At 45.2% G+C, this 20,228-nt stretch overlaps 1 protein-coding gene across 5 annotated transcripts in view; it reads left to right on the top strand.

Moving 5' to 3' along the window:
* Positions 1-20,228, top strand: part of ESRRB (estrogen related receptor beta) — a 216,810-nt gene that overhangs the window by 147,797 nt on the left and 48,785 nt on the right. For all 5 annotated transcript variants that reach the window (XM_077323305.1, XM_077323304.1, XM_077323300.1 and 2 more), the window contains one exon: positions 10,236-10,645. In XM_077323305.1, coding sequence (XP_077179420.1) covers positions 10,236-10,645 — 410 coding nt within the window. The remainder of the gene's footprint in view (positions 1-10,235; positions 10,646-20,228) is intronic.

Below are 20,228 nucleotides of genomic sequence, written 5' to 3' on the forward strand. Positions count from 1 at the left end.
TTTTCTTACATTTAAAGAAATCTACTTTAATGTCTGTTTATATATTTATTATATTTAGATTTATTAACCGCCACTCCCCGACCAAGCTGGCTCATGGTGGTTTACATAAAATCCCCTAAATAAAACAGAATAAAATACAATAATAGGTTTCTAGGACAAAGTCCAGGGAAGGCCCATGTAGAGCGAGTTACAGAAGTCTAGTCTGGAGGTGACAATTGCATGGATCACTGTGGCCAAATGTTCTGGGGACAGGTAGGGTGCTAGTAGCCTGACCTGACACAAGTGGAAAAATGTCACCTGGGCTACTCTAGTGATCTGAGCCTCCTTAGACAGGGAGGCATCAAAGATCACTCCCAAATTCCTGGCAGTGGGCACAACCACAAGCTGCACCTTGTCCAGGGAGGGGAGGTACACTTCCTGGTCCTGCCTCCTTCTACCCAGCCACAGGATCTCTGTCTTGGAAGGGTTGTGTTTCAGGTGACTCTGCCTGAGCCATCCAGAAACTGCTTCTAAACAAGTGGCAAGTTTTTTTTCTTTGGCGGGGGAGGATCCGGCTGGCCATCCATCAGGAGATAGAGCTGGTTGTCACCCCAGCCAAAAACTCTGACCAGCAATGCCAGAAGGTGTATATAAATGTTGAAAGGCATGGGGGAGAGTATTTCCCCCTGTGACACCCCACAAGGGAACCCAAAGGGGCGAGACAACTCTTCCCCCTACAGCCACTCTCTTTGTCTGGTTCTGGAGAAAGGAGAGCAGCCACTGTAAGGCTGTTCCCCAAATCCCCGTCCTGGCAAGGCGGTGGGCTAACAGCTCATGGTCAGCCATGTCTAACGTGGCTGACAGGTCTAAAAGTACAAGGGTAGCTGAAGATGTGAGACTGGCTGGTATCTGGCAGGATCCCATGGATCCAGTGATGGTTTTTTCAGCTCCATAATTGTGTATAATATTTCTTCATTGAAGAGCAGCTCCATTTCAGGAAAAGGTCATGTGTGAAGTGGACCAAGAGGAAGTTGTTGTTTAGATTAGCTCCACCCATGTCATTTTAGGGTTGTTTTTTTGGGAGGGAATCATTTAATGTCTCTTGTCCATCCATTTCTGCACCTCCCAATGGACTGAATTGTAGATAGTTTGTATGACTTGTAACTTATTTTAATCTTTATTTAATTGGATCTTTGTATTTTATTATATATTTCTGCATATGGAATCTGTCCTGTATTCTGTGGAAATCCCTGGCATAGAATCCTATTGAATACTCATTTATTTATTCTGTTTCTCTTCTGTCCTTCCTCCAAGAATCTCAAGGACATTTCACCTCTCCTCCATTTTATCCCTGGAACACTCCCGAGAGAAGTTTGGGCTGAGAGTAGCATGACTGACCCAAGATCAACCAGTGAGTTTCATGGCAGAGGAAAGATTTGAAACAAGGCCTCTCTGGTGCTAGTTTAATTGCTACACCATGCTGGCTTCAAAGAAACATTTCAAACAATGTAGCATTCCTTTACATTTTTACCTGAGAGAATATTGTCTGATTTTAAATCTCACGTGCTTGTTTTCAGGGTTCAGCATTTTCCTCATATCTACTTTATTTTCTATGTTCCTTTTAGTTGCTGTGACCCACTGTCACACAGTGAAGGCAGAATGGTCTTCCATGCCTTATCGGTGCATGTTCTTGCAGGGGAAATGCTGTCAATCAATTTTTAAACATTCCATTTGTACTTATTTTACCTGATCCAAGCATCGCTTTCAGTTTTCTTCATTGTGTTTTCCAGTCAGTTTAAAATGTATGTGGTGTTTGGAGACAAGACCACAGGATGCACCTTTGAAAATGTTCCCATGCATGATTGCTCAAACCACATCCGATGTCCTTTGCTTGAAATAATCTACATAGGATAATATAGATTCTATATAAAATCATTAAGGTTCTATGAAGGTATTAATGTACAAGATAAAAAGGTAAAGGTATCCCCTGTGCAAGCACCGAGTCATGTCTGACCCTTGGGGTGACGCCCTCTAGCGTTTTCATGGCAGACTCAATACGGGGTGGTTTGCCAGTGCCTTCCCCAGTCATTACCGTTTACCCCCCCAGCAAGCTGGGTACTCATTTTACCGACCTTGGAAGGATGGAAGGCTGAGTCAACCTTGAGCCGGCTGTTGGGGTTGAACTCCCCAGAGTTTAAGACAGCATGTCTGCTGCCCTACCACCCTGCGCCACTAGAGGCTCTTAATGTACAACATATGTACTTGTAAAAATGCATTACAGTGGAAATTGGCTATTGTATTAAGGTTTTTATGCTGAATTGGGAAAGCATGTGTTTTGAGTAGGGCTTTTCATGTTGCCGAAAGAGCCACCGCAAGCACCAGATTCAGTCTCTGGCATTTCCAGATATCAGGATCACCTGGCAGGTGATGTGAAAGACTCTTTCTGGAGACTCTGGAGACCCACAGCCAGTCCAAAGAGGAGATTCTGACCTGGTTAGACCAGCAGCTTCATATGCTCATCTAGTGTGTAGATAATGCTTGAGCCGAAGTTTGGGAGCTACCACTGAAAAGCACTTGTACAGCCTGTGGTAAGATCATATTAGAATCTTGAGAATACCAAAATTAATGTTAGAAATGGTTTCTAGTCCTCAGGGCTGATGAGAAGCTTTAGAACAGTGGTCCCCAACCTTTTTGAGGCTGGGGACCGGCAGGGCAACTGCTCGCCCACGCATGCCGTGCATGCGCGCCCGCGCATTGCGCATGTGTGGCCGGGCCGCGCATGCACACATGCACCATGCACGGCTGAAATTGCGCATACGCGGCACTTTTGTGCATGCACAATTTTGGCTGCGCATGGCGCATGTGCGCATGCATGGCCCTGATTCCCTCTCCCCCCCTCCCGCAGTAAGAAGATTCCCGGGCCGCAAGCTTGCAGCCTGGGGAAGTTTTTTACTGCGGGGAGGGGCGGGGAGAGGGAGCCGTGGCCTGGCGCAAGGCCTTCGCGGCCCGGTACCGGGCCATGGCCCGCGGGTTGGGGGCCACTGCTTTAGAGAACTTGAACATGAGAGTGTTAACCAAATAAGTAGTAAACTGACATACACCTCTGTATGACTTACGTTTTTAAAAGTTTGTCTTTAATAATACCAAGATATTTCCTCCAGCATATTCTTTGTAAAAATCTTTGAAGGGCAGTAAATCTGAAGGCAGTAAATTGTATTGGACAGGATTAGCTAGCCCTGAGATCTGGTCTTATCAGATCTCAGGAGCTAAGCAGGGTTGGCCCTAGTCAATATGTGGGTGGGAGACCTCCTAGGAATGCCAGGGGCAGGATGCAGAGGCAGGCAATGGCAAGCCACCAGGGAGAACAAGATGCAATTTAATAAAGATAAGTGTATCTGGGTCAGAAAAATGAAAAGCATGCCTACTGGATGGGGGATACGCTTCTAGGTAGCACTGTGTGTGAACGAGACCTTGGGGTACTTGTGGATTGTAAACTAAACATGAGCAGGCAGTGTGATGCAGCGGTAAAAAAGGCAAATGCCATTTTGGGCTGTATCAACAGAGGCATCACATCAAAATCACAAGATGTCATAGTCCCATTGTATACGGCACTGGTCAGACCACACCTGGAGTACTGTGTGCAGTTCTGGAGGCCTCACTTCAAGAAGGATGTCGATAAAATTGAAAGGGTACAGAGGAGAGCGACGAAGATGATCTGGGGCCAAGGGACCAAGCCCTATGAAGATAGGTTGAGGGACTTGGGAATGTTCAGCCTGGAGAAAAGGAGGTTGAGAGGGTTGATAGCCCTCTTTAAGTATTTGAAAGGTTGTCACTTGGAGGAGGGCAGGATGCTGTTTCTGCTGGCTGCAGAGGATAGGACACGCAGTAATGGGTTTAAACTTCAAGTACAACGATATAGGCAAGATATCAGGAAAAAGTTTTTCACAGTCAGAGTAGTTCAGCAGTGGAATAGGCTACCTAAGGAGGTGGTGAGCTCCCCCTCACTGGAAGTCTTCAAGCAAAGGTTGGATACACACTTTTCTAGGATGCTTTAGGATGCTTAGGGCTAATCCTGCGTTGAGCAGGGGGTTGGACTAGATGGCCTGTATGGCCCCTTCCAACTCTATGATTCTATGATTCTATGATCCTATGATTCTATGAAACTGCAGCCCTCCAGATGTCCATGGACTACAATTCCATTTGCGTTCACTGGCAGGGGCTCATGGGAATTGTAGTTCATGGACGTCTGGTGGGCCACAGTTTGACTGCCCTTGCCCCAGAGGGTCATCATAAATCAGCTGTAACTTGATGGCCAAAAAGGAAAGAGAATCACGCTGGAAAGAGGATGTTTGGTCTTTTCATCCTTAATGAAATGTGATATCATATATATCTGCTAGCACAGTGGGGATTCTAATGTGATGAATTTCCAAATGAGTTTGTTTTGGACACCTCTACGATAATGTCCCTGGGAAGCTAGGCAATGTTAGATGGGTTCATTCTGATTCACTCTGGAGATAGCTTTAGCACATTAAAAGATATTATATTAACGTGGAATTCATTGGGTGATATCTCAGAACATGGTTCATCTGACCATGGTTTGTCATTGGTGTGTAGGGGGGGGGGGGAGTCCAACATTTAGGAAAGGCAGGCATGTGACCTTGCAAAACAGTGGGCCAGGAAAGGCATTTTTTTCTCTCTCAGTCAGGGACGACTCCTGTAATGGTTTGCTGGGAGAATTAGAGTTACTTCTACTGCTGATCATTGTTGATGAAGAAGAAGTATTTGGTGTCCTACCAGAAGGCACTAAGAGGTGACAATTCAGGTGCCAGGGATGCTCACGTAGCACTGTGCAGTTGCACAGATAGCAGCAGTTGGCAAAGGTGCCGTTGACATCTGGTTAGTACAAATGCTCCTTTCCACTCAGCAGCCAGGTGTTTGTGTGGGGCTGCTGCTATTTCCTGATGCCCTCTGGTGCAGTTGCTGAATCCCACTACAGCAGGGGTAGTCAACCTGTGGTCCTCCAGATGTCCATGGACTACAATTCCCATGAGCCCCTGCTAGTGTTTGCACTATCCCTGCACTACGGTATTGAGTGATCCGTTTTGAAGAATCACATTTTTAGTTTAGAAGGAGGGTGAAAATGTTGCCTGGAAACACAGGCTTTGGAAATGGTTGGACCAAGGAGCAATTGGCACAGTGGAATTCCTACAAAGACTTTAAAAATGATAATGGGACAGAAACAAGAAATCCAAACTTGTTTGCAGAGATCTATCTTGATCACTAAGTATGTTTGAAGGACTGGGTCTATGTTTCCACACTGGACTGCAAAATCAAATTCAGGGTAAGAATATAGCTTTTAACTACTGACTGTCTTTTGACATCTGCTATGATTCACAAAATGATGTGCCATTTAAGTTCAGTTACATGTAAATAAGCTTTGCAGGGCAGGTAGTCTCTCTGCTGAGCATATTTTGAAGGACAAGATCCTGATGTCTTCAGATAATTCTAAGACAAAATCAGAGGATTTTTGAAGACATGTCTGTGTTGGGAACATGAAAGCAAACTGCGTTGTGAAAAATTTGAACTGATGTTTTTATGAAAAGGATATAGCCAACTGTAGCCAGTACAGATGGTACAATTAGATTATCAATGGCTAAAGGAACACAACAGATATACTGGGGGACTTTATTTACAGGTTTATCATGAAGCTATGTAAATCTTGTTAGGGCTTGGATACAAGATCTGTGAATTGGATCAAAGGCTTAAAAACCATACTAAAAATCTCTCACTGACTGGAATGTTGTATAGCAAGAATCTGTAGGACCCAGTGTGAGTTCCTCATTACAAACAGTGTATAGGATATGCATTAATAACTGCTAGAAAAGGAACTGTGCTTTAATTCTTTCTATACAGTTTCTCCTTAGATCTCAGCCTGCCATTGGCTGATGTGTTCTGATGTCACAGCAGATCTTGGCAGGCTGTGATGTGTCACAGTTTTCCTTTGGTGCACCAGGACAGAACAGACAATAGTTGGAGAACTTTGCATGCCAAGATCTATGAGCAACTTTTAAAAACTTAAACCGTACACTTATTGTTTGCACAATGGGTACATGGATTAATGTCTTGTTGATACAGATAACACTTCTGGAGATTTTTGATGAACCATCAGCCATGGAAAAATGGACATTTGCTGTTTACAAGGTTTATGTACAGCCATTTTTGAAGAAGGGCAATGTTAGAATACAAAAGATAAAAAAAGGGTGGGGAGCAACCTCAAACACAGAGAGACATGTTAAAGGAAAGACTGCTTAAATATGGATGAGCCCTTTAGAGCAGGCTTTCTCAACCAGGGTTTGGTGAAACCCTGGGGTTTCCTGATGGCCCTGGAAGGGTTTCCAAATGGGTGGGAGTTAATTAATTGTTAATATGTTTTTAAAATGTTTTAAGTATTTATTGGGTGATATAACCATATATGGTCATGTTGACTCACCCACCCACCCCAAAATGGCCAATGAAGGGCCTGGATAATTGGGAAGGGGCGGGACCCCGGGTGGACATGTACAGAGCTATGCTTCCCAACCATATTCTGCGGGTAGCATCACGTCTGGAGTTTCTTGAAGCCTGAAGAATGTTTCAGGGGTTTCCCAATGGTAAAAAAGCTGAGAGAGACTTCTTTAGAGGTTCTTTGGAGGGTTCTCTGTATGAGGAGCAGAATGGCTATCAAGCAACATTAAACTGTTTCATGTCTTGAGATTTCTGTGTGGCTTTTTCAGTTCTCTTATGTAGACAATTGCAAAGCTTTAGTTCTGCTTAGCATTTTATGCAGTGCTGTATTCCACATAAAAATCCAGCGGTGACCATCCCAAACAGACAAGAGACTATTATGCGTTTATTTGGAAACTAATCTTGTTCAGCAAATAGTATGCTTCTTCCTGCAGTTTTTATTTTGTTCATTTGTTTTACACCCTCATTAATTCCTTTCAGTTCCTATGGCATGTGAGAATCAGTTCGGAGGACAATTAAATACTCCTCACTTTGCAGTCAAAGCTGCTAATATTTTAACATTTTATTATTTTAATAAGGTCATAAGACAATAATGAGCAGTGGCTTTGATTACAAAGTGAAAAACGGTACTTTATTGTCTCTCCCAACAGATCATTAACTATTGATTCAGTCATATTGTGACTGAATGCCAAAGAATATGAAGTGATCTGACAAGATGGAAATGGAAGGGAAAGAAGAAAAAATAAAGGGATAACAGCCCCAAGAAACTGTAATATTGTATTTCCTGGACAGCCTGGCAGTGCAACTGTATTCTAAACTGAAAATTACCATCATAACTTAGATTTTTAAAAAGCTAGTACACAAGTACACTGAAATGAAATAGTTTACCAGTGATGTTATCTGAGTTCTTCGCTAAAATTAATGATGTACAAATATGCATGTTGTCCTTTGTTTTTGTTTTGCATGCTATTATTGTGAGTCTTTTCACTGCTATTTTGAAAAGTTTTCTTAGAGGAATTGTGAAGGAAGGTGACTGGCATTTCACCTCGAGTAGGGAGGGACATGGCAGGAGCTTATGAGGTCCAAACCCAAGTGATACAGTTTAATGTCTCTAGTTAAAGACTGGGTGAACAGATGGCAGCAATTCCGGACTGCATGGATGGCAAGGGGATAAACTAACTGGGCAGGGTGGTGCATCGTTGATAGAGTCATGGGGAATGGAATATCTGTTTGTAAATAAAGTGTTCAGGTTTCATGTTTAAAAAAGAATTCTCAGTTTCTTGTTCTGGCCCTACTGCATTTCACATTGCACATTCTCCTCTGGACATCTCACCACAGGGAACACATAAAACAATCTGGAGAGAACCCAGAAAAGGGCAATGAAGATACTAAAGGGATTATAGGATATGACCTATAACAGAAAAAAAGATTAAAAGAACACATTGTTTGGAATCTCTAAGCCTGTTACCGGGCCCAGAAATAGTAACAGAGTTTCCCTTGCCAGTTCACAGCAGAATTAGATCACATGCATTCCCTTTCACATTCCTAAGAAAGTAACTGGAGCCAAGCAAAATGCTTTCTCTTTGTGCAGGGACAAAGAAGAACACGTTGCCCATATTTAAAGTATCTCTGGTTTTTACTGTATTGTGTTTTGTGGAATATGAAAGGGAACACAAGCGATCCGGACCTTTTGTACATTTGCAGTAACTTTGAATAGAGTCAGCCAAACAAATTTGTTCTGCTGTTTTTTTTTTTTACATGAGATTCTTATTGAAATGGGGGAAATTTAACAGGTGAAATGTTCAAAGATGAGGAGTCTAGCTAGTCCATCATCCTGTTCTTAAATGTCGCTAACCAGGTGCTTCTAGGAAGCTCATGTGCAGGGTGTGAAAGCTAACAGCACTTCCCATCCCAGCATCCAATACTCGGGACCATTCTGCACACGTTAATGTGCTTTCAATGCACTTTCGAAGATGATTGTCCTGTTCTGCACAGGAAAATCCAGCTGCAAAAGCACACTGAAAGTGCATTATCCAGTGTGTGCAGAGTGGGCCTCAGAGTTAGACATGGAGGATAGCCACAAATAATCTCACCCTCCCTTTAAAAAGCTACTGAGACATAACCACATGTTATGATGGTGAATTCCATTGACTAATACATTTTGAAGAAGTACTTTCTTTGATTTGTTCTGGATCAACTACCTTTTCATTGGTATGGCCACCAAGTATGGCTGAAGCCCACAGAGCAGGATTTTCCTACTTGCATGATGAAGAAGAGAAGAAGTAACAGCATTTCCTTTCCAGTTCTGTTGAGTCTCAACTGACTCATGGCTACCCCAACCACAGGGCCTTTTGAGTAGGAAACAGGTAGAGGTGGCTTGCCATCACCTTCCTCCATGTAACAACTCCACTCTTTGATGATCTCCCATCCAAATATTGATGAGCCAGGGTTAAGCCAGCTAGTTGGGCTGCTGCAGCCAACAGAGCTCTCTGAAACTTTGTTCTTGGGAGTCAAGGGACTCTTAAGAAGAGTGCTGGGGATTTAGGGATCTGTAGTGGAAGGAGGTAATCTCCACCCTCTCCTCTGGCAACAGAAAACTTGTTATAAAACTTGTTCTGGCAACAGAAAACACTGGAACTACAATCTAGGACCCAAACCAGTTTTCCCCCCTTAATGTTGAATGACAGTATAGAAATTCTTCTCTATTCAAAATCTCTATAATGTCCCTTTCTTGCTTGTTGTATTGCTGAACTAAAAAAACATGAAATCTGCAAGACCATAAAAGAAAAAAAATCTAAAATTCAGCCCCAAAACTTGCTCTCCTCTTTCATAATGTTTCTATATTCGGATAGTAAAAAGTGGTGTACAAAAAAACCCTGCTTTTCTTCTCCTAGGTTGAAGGTTTTGTTGCAACTGTTCTGGTTGTGTGCCTCCATCTGCCTGAGCTAACTAGTGGTTTTAGAGTGCAATCCTATAATAAGCCCCAATTGAAATTAGTGGGTTTAGACTGAAGAAACTGCTCTGGACTGCATTGTGCATTATGTTGAGTTACCTAATCTTTGAGCACACTGATGTCAGCTACCTAAAAAGAAATATTTTGGTCAAGAGACCAATATAAACAATTATAAACTTCCTGGGAAAAGTCTGTGAAGAGCCAATTTGGTGTCATAAGAGTGGTGGACTCTAATCTGGAGGATTGGGTTTGATTCCCCACCCCTCTGCATGCAGCCAGCTGGGTGACCTTGAATCTGTCACAATCTTGTAAAAACTGTTCTTGCAGAACAGTTCTGTCGCTCAGCCCCATCTGTGTCACAGGGAGACTGTTGTAGGGAGAGGAAGGGAAGGCAATCATAAGCCACTTTGAGGCTCATTTTTGTTGTGAAAAACAGGGTATAAAAACCTCCTCTCCTTCTTCTTCCTTAAGAAGGGTCACAAAAAAACAACAACACCCAAATGTAACTGAGATGTCTTTTATTTATGCTGTTGCATAAGAATTAGGAAACTTCTTTTGCCTGGAACAGCAGCAGGGGATCCATTACCTCATCTGAAACTATTACAGTCCTTCCCCGTGTCACTCAATATGGTTAACAACACAGGAGCTCTCTGGGTTAGATTGGAGATACGTGCTGCTAGCAGTGAATGTAAGCATGAATGAATAAATATATTAGCCCCGGGTGCATTATCCCAAAAGTCCTGTTCCCGCTGTTGTGTTGGTTTATCAGCTGATGGGCTCCTGTGCTTTCTGCCCCCAGGCTGCTAAGCAGAATGTCTGCGGATGAGCGACACCTCACCTCCAGCTGCGGGTCCTTCATCAAGACTGAGCCATCCAGCCCTTCTTCCGGCATAGACGCCATTAGCCACCACAGCCCAAGCGGTTCTTCAGACGCCAGTGGCGGTTATGGCATCGCTCTAGGGGGCCACCCCAATGGCCTGGACTCACCACCCCTGTTCAACGGTGCAGGGATTGGAGGCGGGCCCTGCCGCAAGCGGTATGACGACTGTGCCAGCGCCATCATGGAGGACTCGCCCACCAAGTGCGAGTATATGCTCAACGCCATCCCCAAGAGGCTGTGCCTGGTGTGTGGGGACATTGCTTCCGGGTATCACTATGGAGTGGCCTCCTGTGAAGCCTGCAAAGCTTTCTTCAAGCGAACCATTCAAGGTACGGGGCCTGGGAGAGCAATGCAAACAAGGCGGCCAATGTCTCCGCTGGTGTTCAGGTGGAGGATTTTGTGCTTTTTAATCAGAAATGATATGGCAACAAAATCCTAGCCCCCAAACAATTGTACAGCGGCAACCGTATTAATCTGTTGCAGCAAAAATCAAACAGGAGTCTGGCGGAGCATAAAAGACTAATGATTTGTTCCCGTGTTACCTGTCCTAGGCTACATCCTGCTTCTTCAGATGTAGAGGTATGAAAAGAAAGGGAGAATTCAAAATTCTGGAGCTGGTTTGGGTCAGTCAGGAATGGATTTTGTGTGTGCGTCATTGAAGCCTGAGTGCTGGTGAATACACAATCTACAGCTGAGGATGCATAAAGCTTTTGTTAACATTTGCAGGCCTGGATTCAGAAGTTATCTTCAGATCCAATTTGTCCTACATCTGGGAACAAAGATGGGATTTAGAATCATAGAGTCACAATTGGAAGGAGCCATACAGGCCATCTAGTCCTACCTCTTGCTCAAGGCAGGATCAGCCTAAAGCATCCAGGATAAATATCTGTCCAGCCACTGCTTGAAGACCACCAGTGAGGGGGAGCTCACTACCCACTTGGGCAGTCAATTCCACTGCTGAACTACTGTGATTGTGAAAGTCTCCCTCCCCCCAAATATTTAGCCAGTACTGTTCTACACTTAGTTTAAAGTCATTACTGCTGATTCTATCCTCTGCTGCCAACAGGGACAGCTCTCTGCCCTCCTCCAAGTGACAAAGATTCCTTCCCTGAAAATCCAGAGAAAAGTTCAGGGAAAATCTTCCTGAGATGCACAATAAAAGAGTGCCAGGCACTCAACCATGCAGTTCCTCTGACAGAATGGGGTTTTCATATGTGGAAAAGGGAAAAGTGATATCCATTGATTTTCAGTTTTTACTGAAGACTTCCACTTTATCTCCATGCTATTCCTGATGATTGACTGGAAATTCTACTCCTGGGGTAGTCATTCGCTGGCAGGGGCTTGTGGGAATTGTAGTCCATGGACATCTGAAGGGCTGCAGTTTGACTACCCTGTTCTACTCCATAAAAGGGGACAGTGGTGGCAGTGGTGGCGCCTAGGGAACAGCAGGAAGGAGATTGGGAAAGGCCTGCTCTGTAAAGTCCCTAAGTGACCCATGCCAATGAGTTCACAAGCTATTTTGTTGGACTATGTGGCTTGTCCCTGCTAAGATGACAATATTTACAGTTGTCCCTAGGCTGTTCCAAGGATCTTAGGTGGGGATCTGTTCTTGCATAATGGCAGAGTGCAAGAGATTAAAGGCATACTTCAGTCTAAAAACTGATCCATGGATCTTTTAAATTCTGTTAGTCTGATCATCTTAATGGTGCAGAGCAGTTTTTTCCAACACTACTGTATCTTATTGAACCTTACGAGGGGCCCCTGTATACTGATCAGTAGTGGTGGCCAGCAGAGATGAATTGTAGATGCTAATGTTTTAAAAAAGAGAACAACCATTGTTTACTTCATGTCCCAGTAGCTCTTGGTATGACCTCAAATCTGCTTTGCGCACAGCACAGTCTAATCTGATAAAACTCCACCTTAATCAACATTTATTTTATGTTTGGGCAGAAATCGCTTTCCTCCCAAGTCAGTAAGTGTCTAATTTCTTTTGCTTTTCACTTGCAGTGTATGTAAAGATGTTGCCAGACCCCTGTGCATAGAGCCATCACAGGCACACACAAATGTGGTTCAGCAGATAGAGGTAGGGCTTAGATCTAAGATAGGTAAGCTTAAATACTCTAGACTTACTTCGAAGGCCTTGAGCAGATCATTATCTGACATGCTCAGTTTCCCTTGTGTAACATGGGAGGAAAAATGACCTAAGTCTTAGAATAGCTTTCAAAATGAATGAAGTAAGGATTGTACACTGTGCATTCTGCCTACTAAAAGCGTCAGGGAATTTGAAACCATTGTGTGAATGCTACTAGAACAACTATTCCACTGTTACTACAATACAACTTATTATAGCTAATCAATATTCATTGAATGTGTTTCAAATTTTTCTAATTCTCTTTTCTCACAAAATGAGACTCACACTGGCAATCTAAATTTAACTAACCAGTTTTCCAATCAATACATTTTTCCAGGGCACACCCATATGAAGACTTATCCGCCTAAACGTTACTGGCATGCAAACTTCAATACGCACACATAGTAGGTGTTTTCTGGCTGCACAGTTGTGCAAACAGAAAAGACCAAGAGTATTACTCTGAAAAAGCAGGCAGATTGAATTGACTCCAAAGCCTCCTTGACTCCTTTGAAGTGAATGAAGAAGGCTTGTACTTTAACTCACACGTGTTCACTTAGTTTTAATTATTCTTTGCTGTTTAGGATGTTAAATAAAAAAACACACCATAACAAGCATTGCAGGAGAAAGTCCTGCGTAGCCTCTAGAGAGCATGATTATGCTATTTAATTTTGTGGATTTTTATTGGGTTTCTTTATGATATGCAAATCAGCATCCTCATACCCAACCCCCCCCCCCCAACCCCCTCGTGCTTCTTCCTGGCTGTTTTTCTCCTGCTATATTTTCTGGGGGTGGGAGGAACACTTAGCAATGTATTTGTCAGTGTAGAGTTTTACTAATAGTGGAGCTACTGCTCCAGTGCTTCCAAGACTGGTATTAAATCAATGGAATACAAAGAAAGTATACTCAGTAAGAAGAGAAGAGATGTAGGACTTCAAATAGAACCTTGTGCAAATGACACTTATGTGTTGTTCTGCATAAAACGTTTATTCTTTGAAACTAATTTTCCCATCATGGAGAGCTGATGGGACACACTGCATGGATTGTCTTCTTCATGACACCTGGACTTTTAGCAATGCAATAGTTCTGCAGTTGCAAAAGATCCCTCTTTTGCTCACCTCTTACAGCTACAGTATATTTGGGCCATCCACGATCTGATGGCGCTTGCTGCAGTATCCAAAATCTTTTTAGACGTGCTCCTTGAGCCTAGCTAGTGGTTGTCCAGCAGCCTTTGCTCAGTCCTGACCCTACAAAGCTTCTCGTCTCAGGACTAGTTGGAAGTTTTTAGGATTGCGCTGTAAGAACCTCTTCCAAGGAGTCGACTTGGATTCAGTCAATGCCCCTAAATAAGTTTTGTGGGAAATGGTTTTCATTTGACCTGTCTGCACGACAATGGCATTCGACCTGCTATCTGCCGGTTAGCCTTTTTCACGTGCCTAAAGGTCCTCCCACTGGAGGTGCCCAACCACCGAGGAGGGGAGCTTGGGTGCTACTGCTGCTCTGTGCTTGCGATGGATCGCTGCATCTCTTAAGCGCTGCACCTGTTCATGGGAACAGCAAAGTGTGCATCCACCAAGCCATCTAAATTAAATCGCCACGTTTGTAGGGACCATCATTCAAGTTAAAACAGCCGTTACCCACATTGCATGGTGCATTAACTATATTTACAAGTTCAAAAAGCCTGCCTTGGAGACACAAGGAGGTTCTTAGGCAGCGTCTGCACCAGCAGTTTTTCATGCAGTACCCTGCTGAATTTGGGCGAGGAGAGGAACAGTCCGCACCTTGTCCTGTGAACTGTCTCTGAGCTGCCCTTGCTGGTTTTCTCATGAGAAATCATGCAGTTAATCAAAGAGATGCACTTATTCTGAGCAGTGGTTACAGCTCTGTGCTGCTTTCTGGCTATTTCTCCTTCACTATTGAAGCCTGCTTTTAAAGGATCATAGAGTTTGAAGAGGCCATACAGGACATCTACTCCAGCGCCCTGCACAATGCTTGTTGCATTTAGACAACTGCACCCATGCATTTGTGAGACTGGGTATGTTACGAAGTTTGAATGCTAGTAAAAACCAACACTCAAAAGACTCTCAAAAATATTAGTTGCTCTTGTAAAAGGAGGGGGAGGAAGAGGAGGTCATGAAGTTTGTAGACGTTCAAAAACAGCCTCATGAAAAGTTGGATTTATTTAGCAGGAAAAAAGGGTTCAGTTGTTTATGATAAATGGACGTATTTGTGCAAAATCACTTTAGTTTTTTCTTAACCCAAGAAGAAAGTCTTTGGCATTGAAATATTAATTTCAGGAAGATTTGTAACTCTTTACAGAAGTACCAGCTTTTATACACCCCCCTCGCTTTCCGCCATGAATTGGAGCACTAACCTGGGAAAGCAGATCACAGATGTGATTGATAGGAAGCCTCTTACATGAGATGCACCTTTACAGTTCCTAACAGAATAAGATTAAAGTGTAGATGCCATTCAGTGACAGACTGCACAATGGTGAATGACTGTAACATACCCCAAGACATGTAGACTGAGCAGTTCTTGTGGATGGCTCATGGGTCTATTTAAACTGTGTGCACATCTCTTGTACCTACCCAAGTGCTCAAGCTGGCTAACAATAGCAGGCATCAAGAACTGTCAACTCAAAATTACTAAAAGACAGCACATTCCCAAACAGCAGCCTCACAGCACCAGTAATTAAATCCATAGGCTTGGCTTCTGATATAAAAGGAATGCATCCATAGCGCTTGGTTACATGCAACAAGCTGCCGTCAGGAGTGGTGGGGAGCTTGTTTAAAAGGTCAGTGCTGGACATCCCCAGAGTTTCCATTTGAACCCCAGGTCCCTGCGCTCTGGGGCCAGAGAAGCAGGCAGGAGTTCCACTTTGCTGATCTGACAAAAGACCAAGGAGCCAGCTTGGGGTAATGGTTATGAGCGATGGTCTCTAATCTGGAGAACCAGGTTTGATTCCCCACTCCTCCACATGCAGCCAGCTGGGTGACCTTGGCCAGTTACAGTTCTCTCAGAGCTCTCTCGGCCTCATTTACTTCTTTGGGTGTCTGTTGTGGGGAGAGGAAGAGAGGGCGATTGTAAGCCACTCTGAGACTCCTTTGGGCAGTGAAAAGCGGGGTATAAAAACAATCTCTTCCTCTTCTTATTTGCTCCAGTCTCATACTGCTTGCCAGTTTCTAGAGCTGATGTTGCAGTTCTCTTCTGTGCTTATAGTCTTGGATAACTTTCTAGGTTACGTCCCAGCCTCAAATCACATGGCTCCTGGCTCAGTCTCCCAGCAGACTCATTGAAGCAATAATTTTGCTCCATCTTGCATAATCCAGTGGGACTACTTAATACGCATACCATGTCAAAGCTTATTTTCATGCACTTGGCTGAATGTGAATGCATGCATGCATGGATGCAGCTGCAGGTGCTCATTGACATGCGCAGCTCCTTCCTCTGGCTGTGGGAGATGCCCCAGAGCTCTTCAAGCCCTCTCTGCCAGATCCCCTCTCGTCCATGTTGACTCAAGCGGCAGCATGATTGCCAGCCGGTGGAAGGCTGCTGGAATCCCGATGAGTTAATCTCATCACTTTATCACAGGGCACTTACAGGAATTGCAAGGCTGTGTGAGTGGCTCAGCTCTGCTGGCAGCCAGCCTCAGGACCCATAAACAAAATTGAGAGATGGGGGGGGGGAGGAAAAAACAAGCAAACCCCAAACACAAGCAGAGAACTTCACTGAAGTTCTGAAGACTGTAGCCCATCTTGCAGTGCTGCTTGCTTGATGGAGGTGCACTGGGTCATTTTTTTTCTATATGCTTTGTCCTTGAATTTGACATCCTTGCAGATGAAGGTTACTTGGCACCCATTGCGTTGTTTTTGCCCTCGCTATCATGCAGCAGCACAAGATGCCATGCTATCTGGTCATGTTGCCTTTGCTCTCTTGTATTTATTTATTTACAATATTTATAGTGTGCCTTTCTCACAGGGAATCAGGACAGATTGCACACAGTGAGACAGTACAATCAACACAATGGGGCATCCAGTAACTGATGCATTAGGATTTTAGAAGTCTGGATAGTTCTCAATTCCTTCCTGAGTGACTACACCTTTAAACCAGGAGTGTTTGAAAGCTCACGCCTTAAATAAATCTTTGATGGTCTTAAAGGTGCTACTGGACTCTATTTTTGTTATGCTTCATGACAGTGTTTGTTTTACTCAGGGTTTGATTATCCTTGTGGAGCAAATGTGACTTGATGCAAAAGATAATAGAACAATGTGCAAATCAGATCATGTCACTGGTTGATTATTTGTACCTGATTTTTTAAAATCTGAGGTTGTCTGAAACCATTGTTGGGTTCCAGCAGAATGTTTCTGTGGATGAAGAGATCTCTGACTGCAGGGTGGGATTTTCTCACCTCTTTCCATCTCTTGCTGCCTCAAATGCAGGGGATTTGCCCATAAACAGCACAAAGAGAGGTATTTTGGGCTGCAGTATAGTAGAGAGGTGAGGAGGTTTTGCTCCCTGGACAGAAATCCTTCTGTATCTGCAGAAACACTCTGGTCAATGGATTTTTCATCCTAGCATTTGAGTCCTTGAAAGTGAGGAATCAAAACTAAAAAGGCAGGAAGCTTTATAAACAAATATACTGTCATTTTACACACACCCCATGCCTTGTGAATGCACCACTCAGAAGGGAGGGATCCTTGTTATCTGGCTGGCAGGATGAACATGCCCTGCAGTTGCAGTTCATTTATTAACTAGAGATCAAGCTTCAATTTCAATTTCCAGCTTTTAGAGATATTTGATACTTCCCCGGCTATTGAAATTCAGGTGTTGTGCAGTGCCAGGGTGTCTACTGGATGGAAGCAGCTGGTATGGCTCTCTGAGCTTCTGCACACTGCCGGTGTCTCGAATCAGAGCACGTGGGGGGGTGGGGTGGGGGGGTGCTGCGTTCATTCCAAAGGGCAGTGAAGAAAGATAACTGCCCCATTGGCGATGAGGGTCTAATGGAGGGGGGGGGTGTCTTGCAGGGAGTGCCAACTCAGCCCCTTCCAGCAGCAGCCAGCATGGCAGAGTGACTGGAAGAGCAGACCATAATGATGTCACATGTTGACTTTAAGCCACCAGGTATAGGGAGAAAATAGCACGGGTAGCAGGGAGTCTGAAGCCCCTTGTGTACTGTGCTCCTTATCTGGATTGGGCTCTGCAAATGTGGGAAATGAGAGGAATCTGCATCTCACCGTCATTCAGGGTCAAGGCCCCTGATCCAACCTATGTGCTCTGCAGTGTGCAAGTTGGCCATCCTGGATAGAGTCATTTGTTCAAGGCATTCTAGTAAGCTTTTGGACGCTAATGGTTAACCCACATTCAAGTCCAAATCTCCTACCTAGACCACTGTGATCTCCTTTTCTTTTAAAGACAAGGGTGGCTTTTTAAAAGGCAACATCCTTGTACCCAGAGGGATATGAAAGTGAGTGTGTACGAGAGCTGTGGCTCTAGGCTAGGGAAGACTCCAGGCTTAAGTCTTCACTTTTCCATGAAACTTGCTGTGTGACTTTGGACCAGCCAGATTCAAATGAGCAGCCGTGTTGGTCTGAAGTAGCACAATAAAATCAGAGTCCAGTAGCACCTTTAAGACCAACAAAGATTTATTCAAGGTGTGAGCTTTTGAGTGTTACTGGACTCTGATTTTTTTGGACCAGCCAGTCTTTCTTGGCCTAATCTGCCTCACAGGGCTATTGCAGGGGGTAAACGTGGGGAGAAGAGAACCATTCGTGCCACCCTGAGCGGAGGAGGGTGGGATAAAAAGGAGCTAGACAGAAAGCACATGTTTTGAGGGCTCCTCTGTCTCCTAGTGGGAAGTGCTGGAATCAGGGTTGCCAGCTCTGGGTGGGGAATACCTGGAGACTTTGGGGATGGATCCAGGAGTGGGTGGGGTTTGGGGCAGGGAGTGTTGTAGAATACCACGGAGTCCACTTCCCAAAGCAGCCATTTTGTCCCAAGGGCACTCAAATCTTTTAGCCAGAGTTGACCTATAATTCTGGGAGATCCCCCAGTTCTTCTGGGGACTGGCATCCCTAGCTGGAATTCAGCCTCTTGGCAAGACCCGCTCCAGTTTGGCTCTTGCTAGTGCCAGGTCAATTCAAGCTTTCCCCCAATCTGCACTTAAAACAGAGTCACTAATGTATTATGTGGTACCTTCAGTTCATGTTAACACACAATGTCAGAATTATTTTTGTGATGGAACTTCTCCTGACCTTGCTTCTTCTTCCACCTGACTCCTCACAAGTTCCTGGCCAACTTTCCCTCCCCTTCCTTATTTGTCCAATGTAGCTTGTGGCTCCCTGGGCAGAGACCATGTTGTGTATGTGTTCTTGTCACAAGAAGGGTACAGTCTGGAGGCACAGGGCCACTTGACTCATACCTTTCAGCAGGAACAAGGATTGGTGCCAGCTCACCTGGTGCCCCCTCTTGCAACCTGGTGCTGCTGGGCTTGAGCTGAGAGGCTCCTTCCGGCATGGCGTGTGGTGATGCAGGGACCCCCTCAGCTTGGCTTTTTCACCCTGGTCATTTTAGCTTCCCAGTCTGCTCCCAGTGCCAAGAGTGGCTCTGAGAACTCCCTAGCACACCTCCTGCCTGTGAAGACAATCCCCCTATGTGGATAGCCAAGACTAGCTTCATCTCGTCAGATCTTGGAAGCTAAGCAGGGTCAGTATTTGGATGGGAATACCAGAGTTGTGACGTGGACCCAGGCAATGGCAAACCACCTCTGAATGCCTCTTGCCTTCAAAACCCCAGGAGTGTCGTGGTTCGGTCCTTGGTGGCTTGGGAACGGGACCGAACCCCGCCATCAGAGGCGCCCGCGATCACGGAGGTAGGGCATGGTGATCATAGGCAAGCCGGCAGCTGGGCGCCCCACCCGATCGTTGAGGTGGCAATGGCCGCTAAAGAACCTCAATGTCCCCCTCCACCTTTTGACAAGGGCCCGGAGATGGCCCTTTGTTCCAGGAAAATGGGCCATCAGGAACCCCGGAAAACCTCGCATATGTGCATGAGTCATGATTGTATCAGCATGTTCCCTCCGCAAGTACTGGGTGGGGCAATACAGCCTAAGGAGGTGGGTTTTGTATAAAAGGGAGCTTCCACCTGGAGTTCGGTGGAAGCTCTTACTCCATACCAGCGGACTCCACGTTGCTGAAATAAAGCTTGTTCCTGTTGTATCGTTCACCAGGCCTGGCGTGACGTTTTCTTCAAAGGGGCACCCTGTTTTTCAGTTAGCAAGCGGGTTCCCGACATCGTAAGAGCTTCCACCGAACTCCAGTGTCGGCATCGCATCCGAGCGCTTATCGGGACGGATCCAGAGATGGCGTTTTCAAGCAACGGGGCGGTCTCGACCCCCACGAACCCCGGGAACATGAGTTTAATGTCCCCGGGAGATTTCCTCCGAAAATCGGGGGGCCAGGAGCAGCTGTCCGGGACCCCGAGACCCTCGGCAGCGGCGGCCAAGGGAAGGCGCCGGGCCATGGGTTTCCCAAGCACGGCGGGGAGCGCGCCGAGGTCTGGGGGGTTGGCCCCAACCTGGGACACCCAGCTGAGGCAGGCGCTTCGCCCGGTAGGACCTGAGGAATCCCTAGAGGACCTGCGGCGGGCCATGGCGGACTTGGCCAGGCGCTTGCAGGCAGCTGAAGCCCGTGAGCAAGCTCGGGCCGGGCCCGGGGGGACTGGTAATACAACGGCGGAGGGGATCGCGTCGAGTGAGGACGTCTCCAGCGACGAGGACGAGCCCG

The sequence above is a fragment of the Paroedura picta genome, chromosome 2 (genome assembly GCF_049243985.1).
Source record: "Paroedura picta isolate Pp20150507F chromosome 2, Ppicta_v3.0, whole genome shotgun sequence".
In the NCBI taxonomy this organism is placed as follows: domain Eukaryota; kingdom Metazoa; phylum Chordata; class Lepidosauria; order Squamata; family Gekkonidae; genus Paroedura; species Paroedura picta.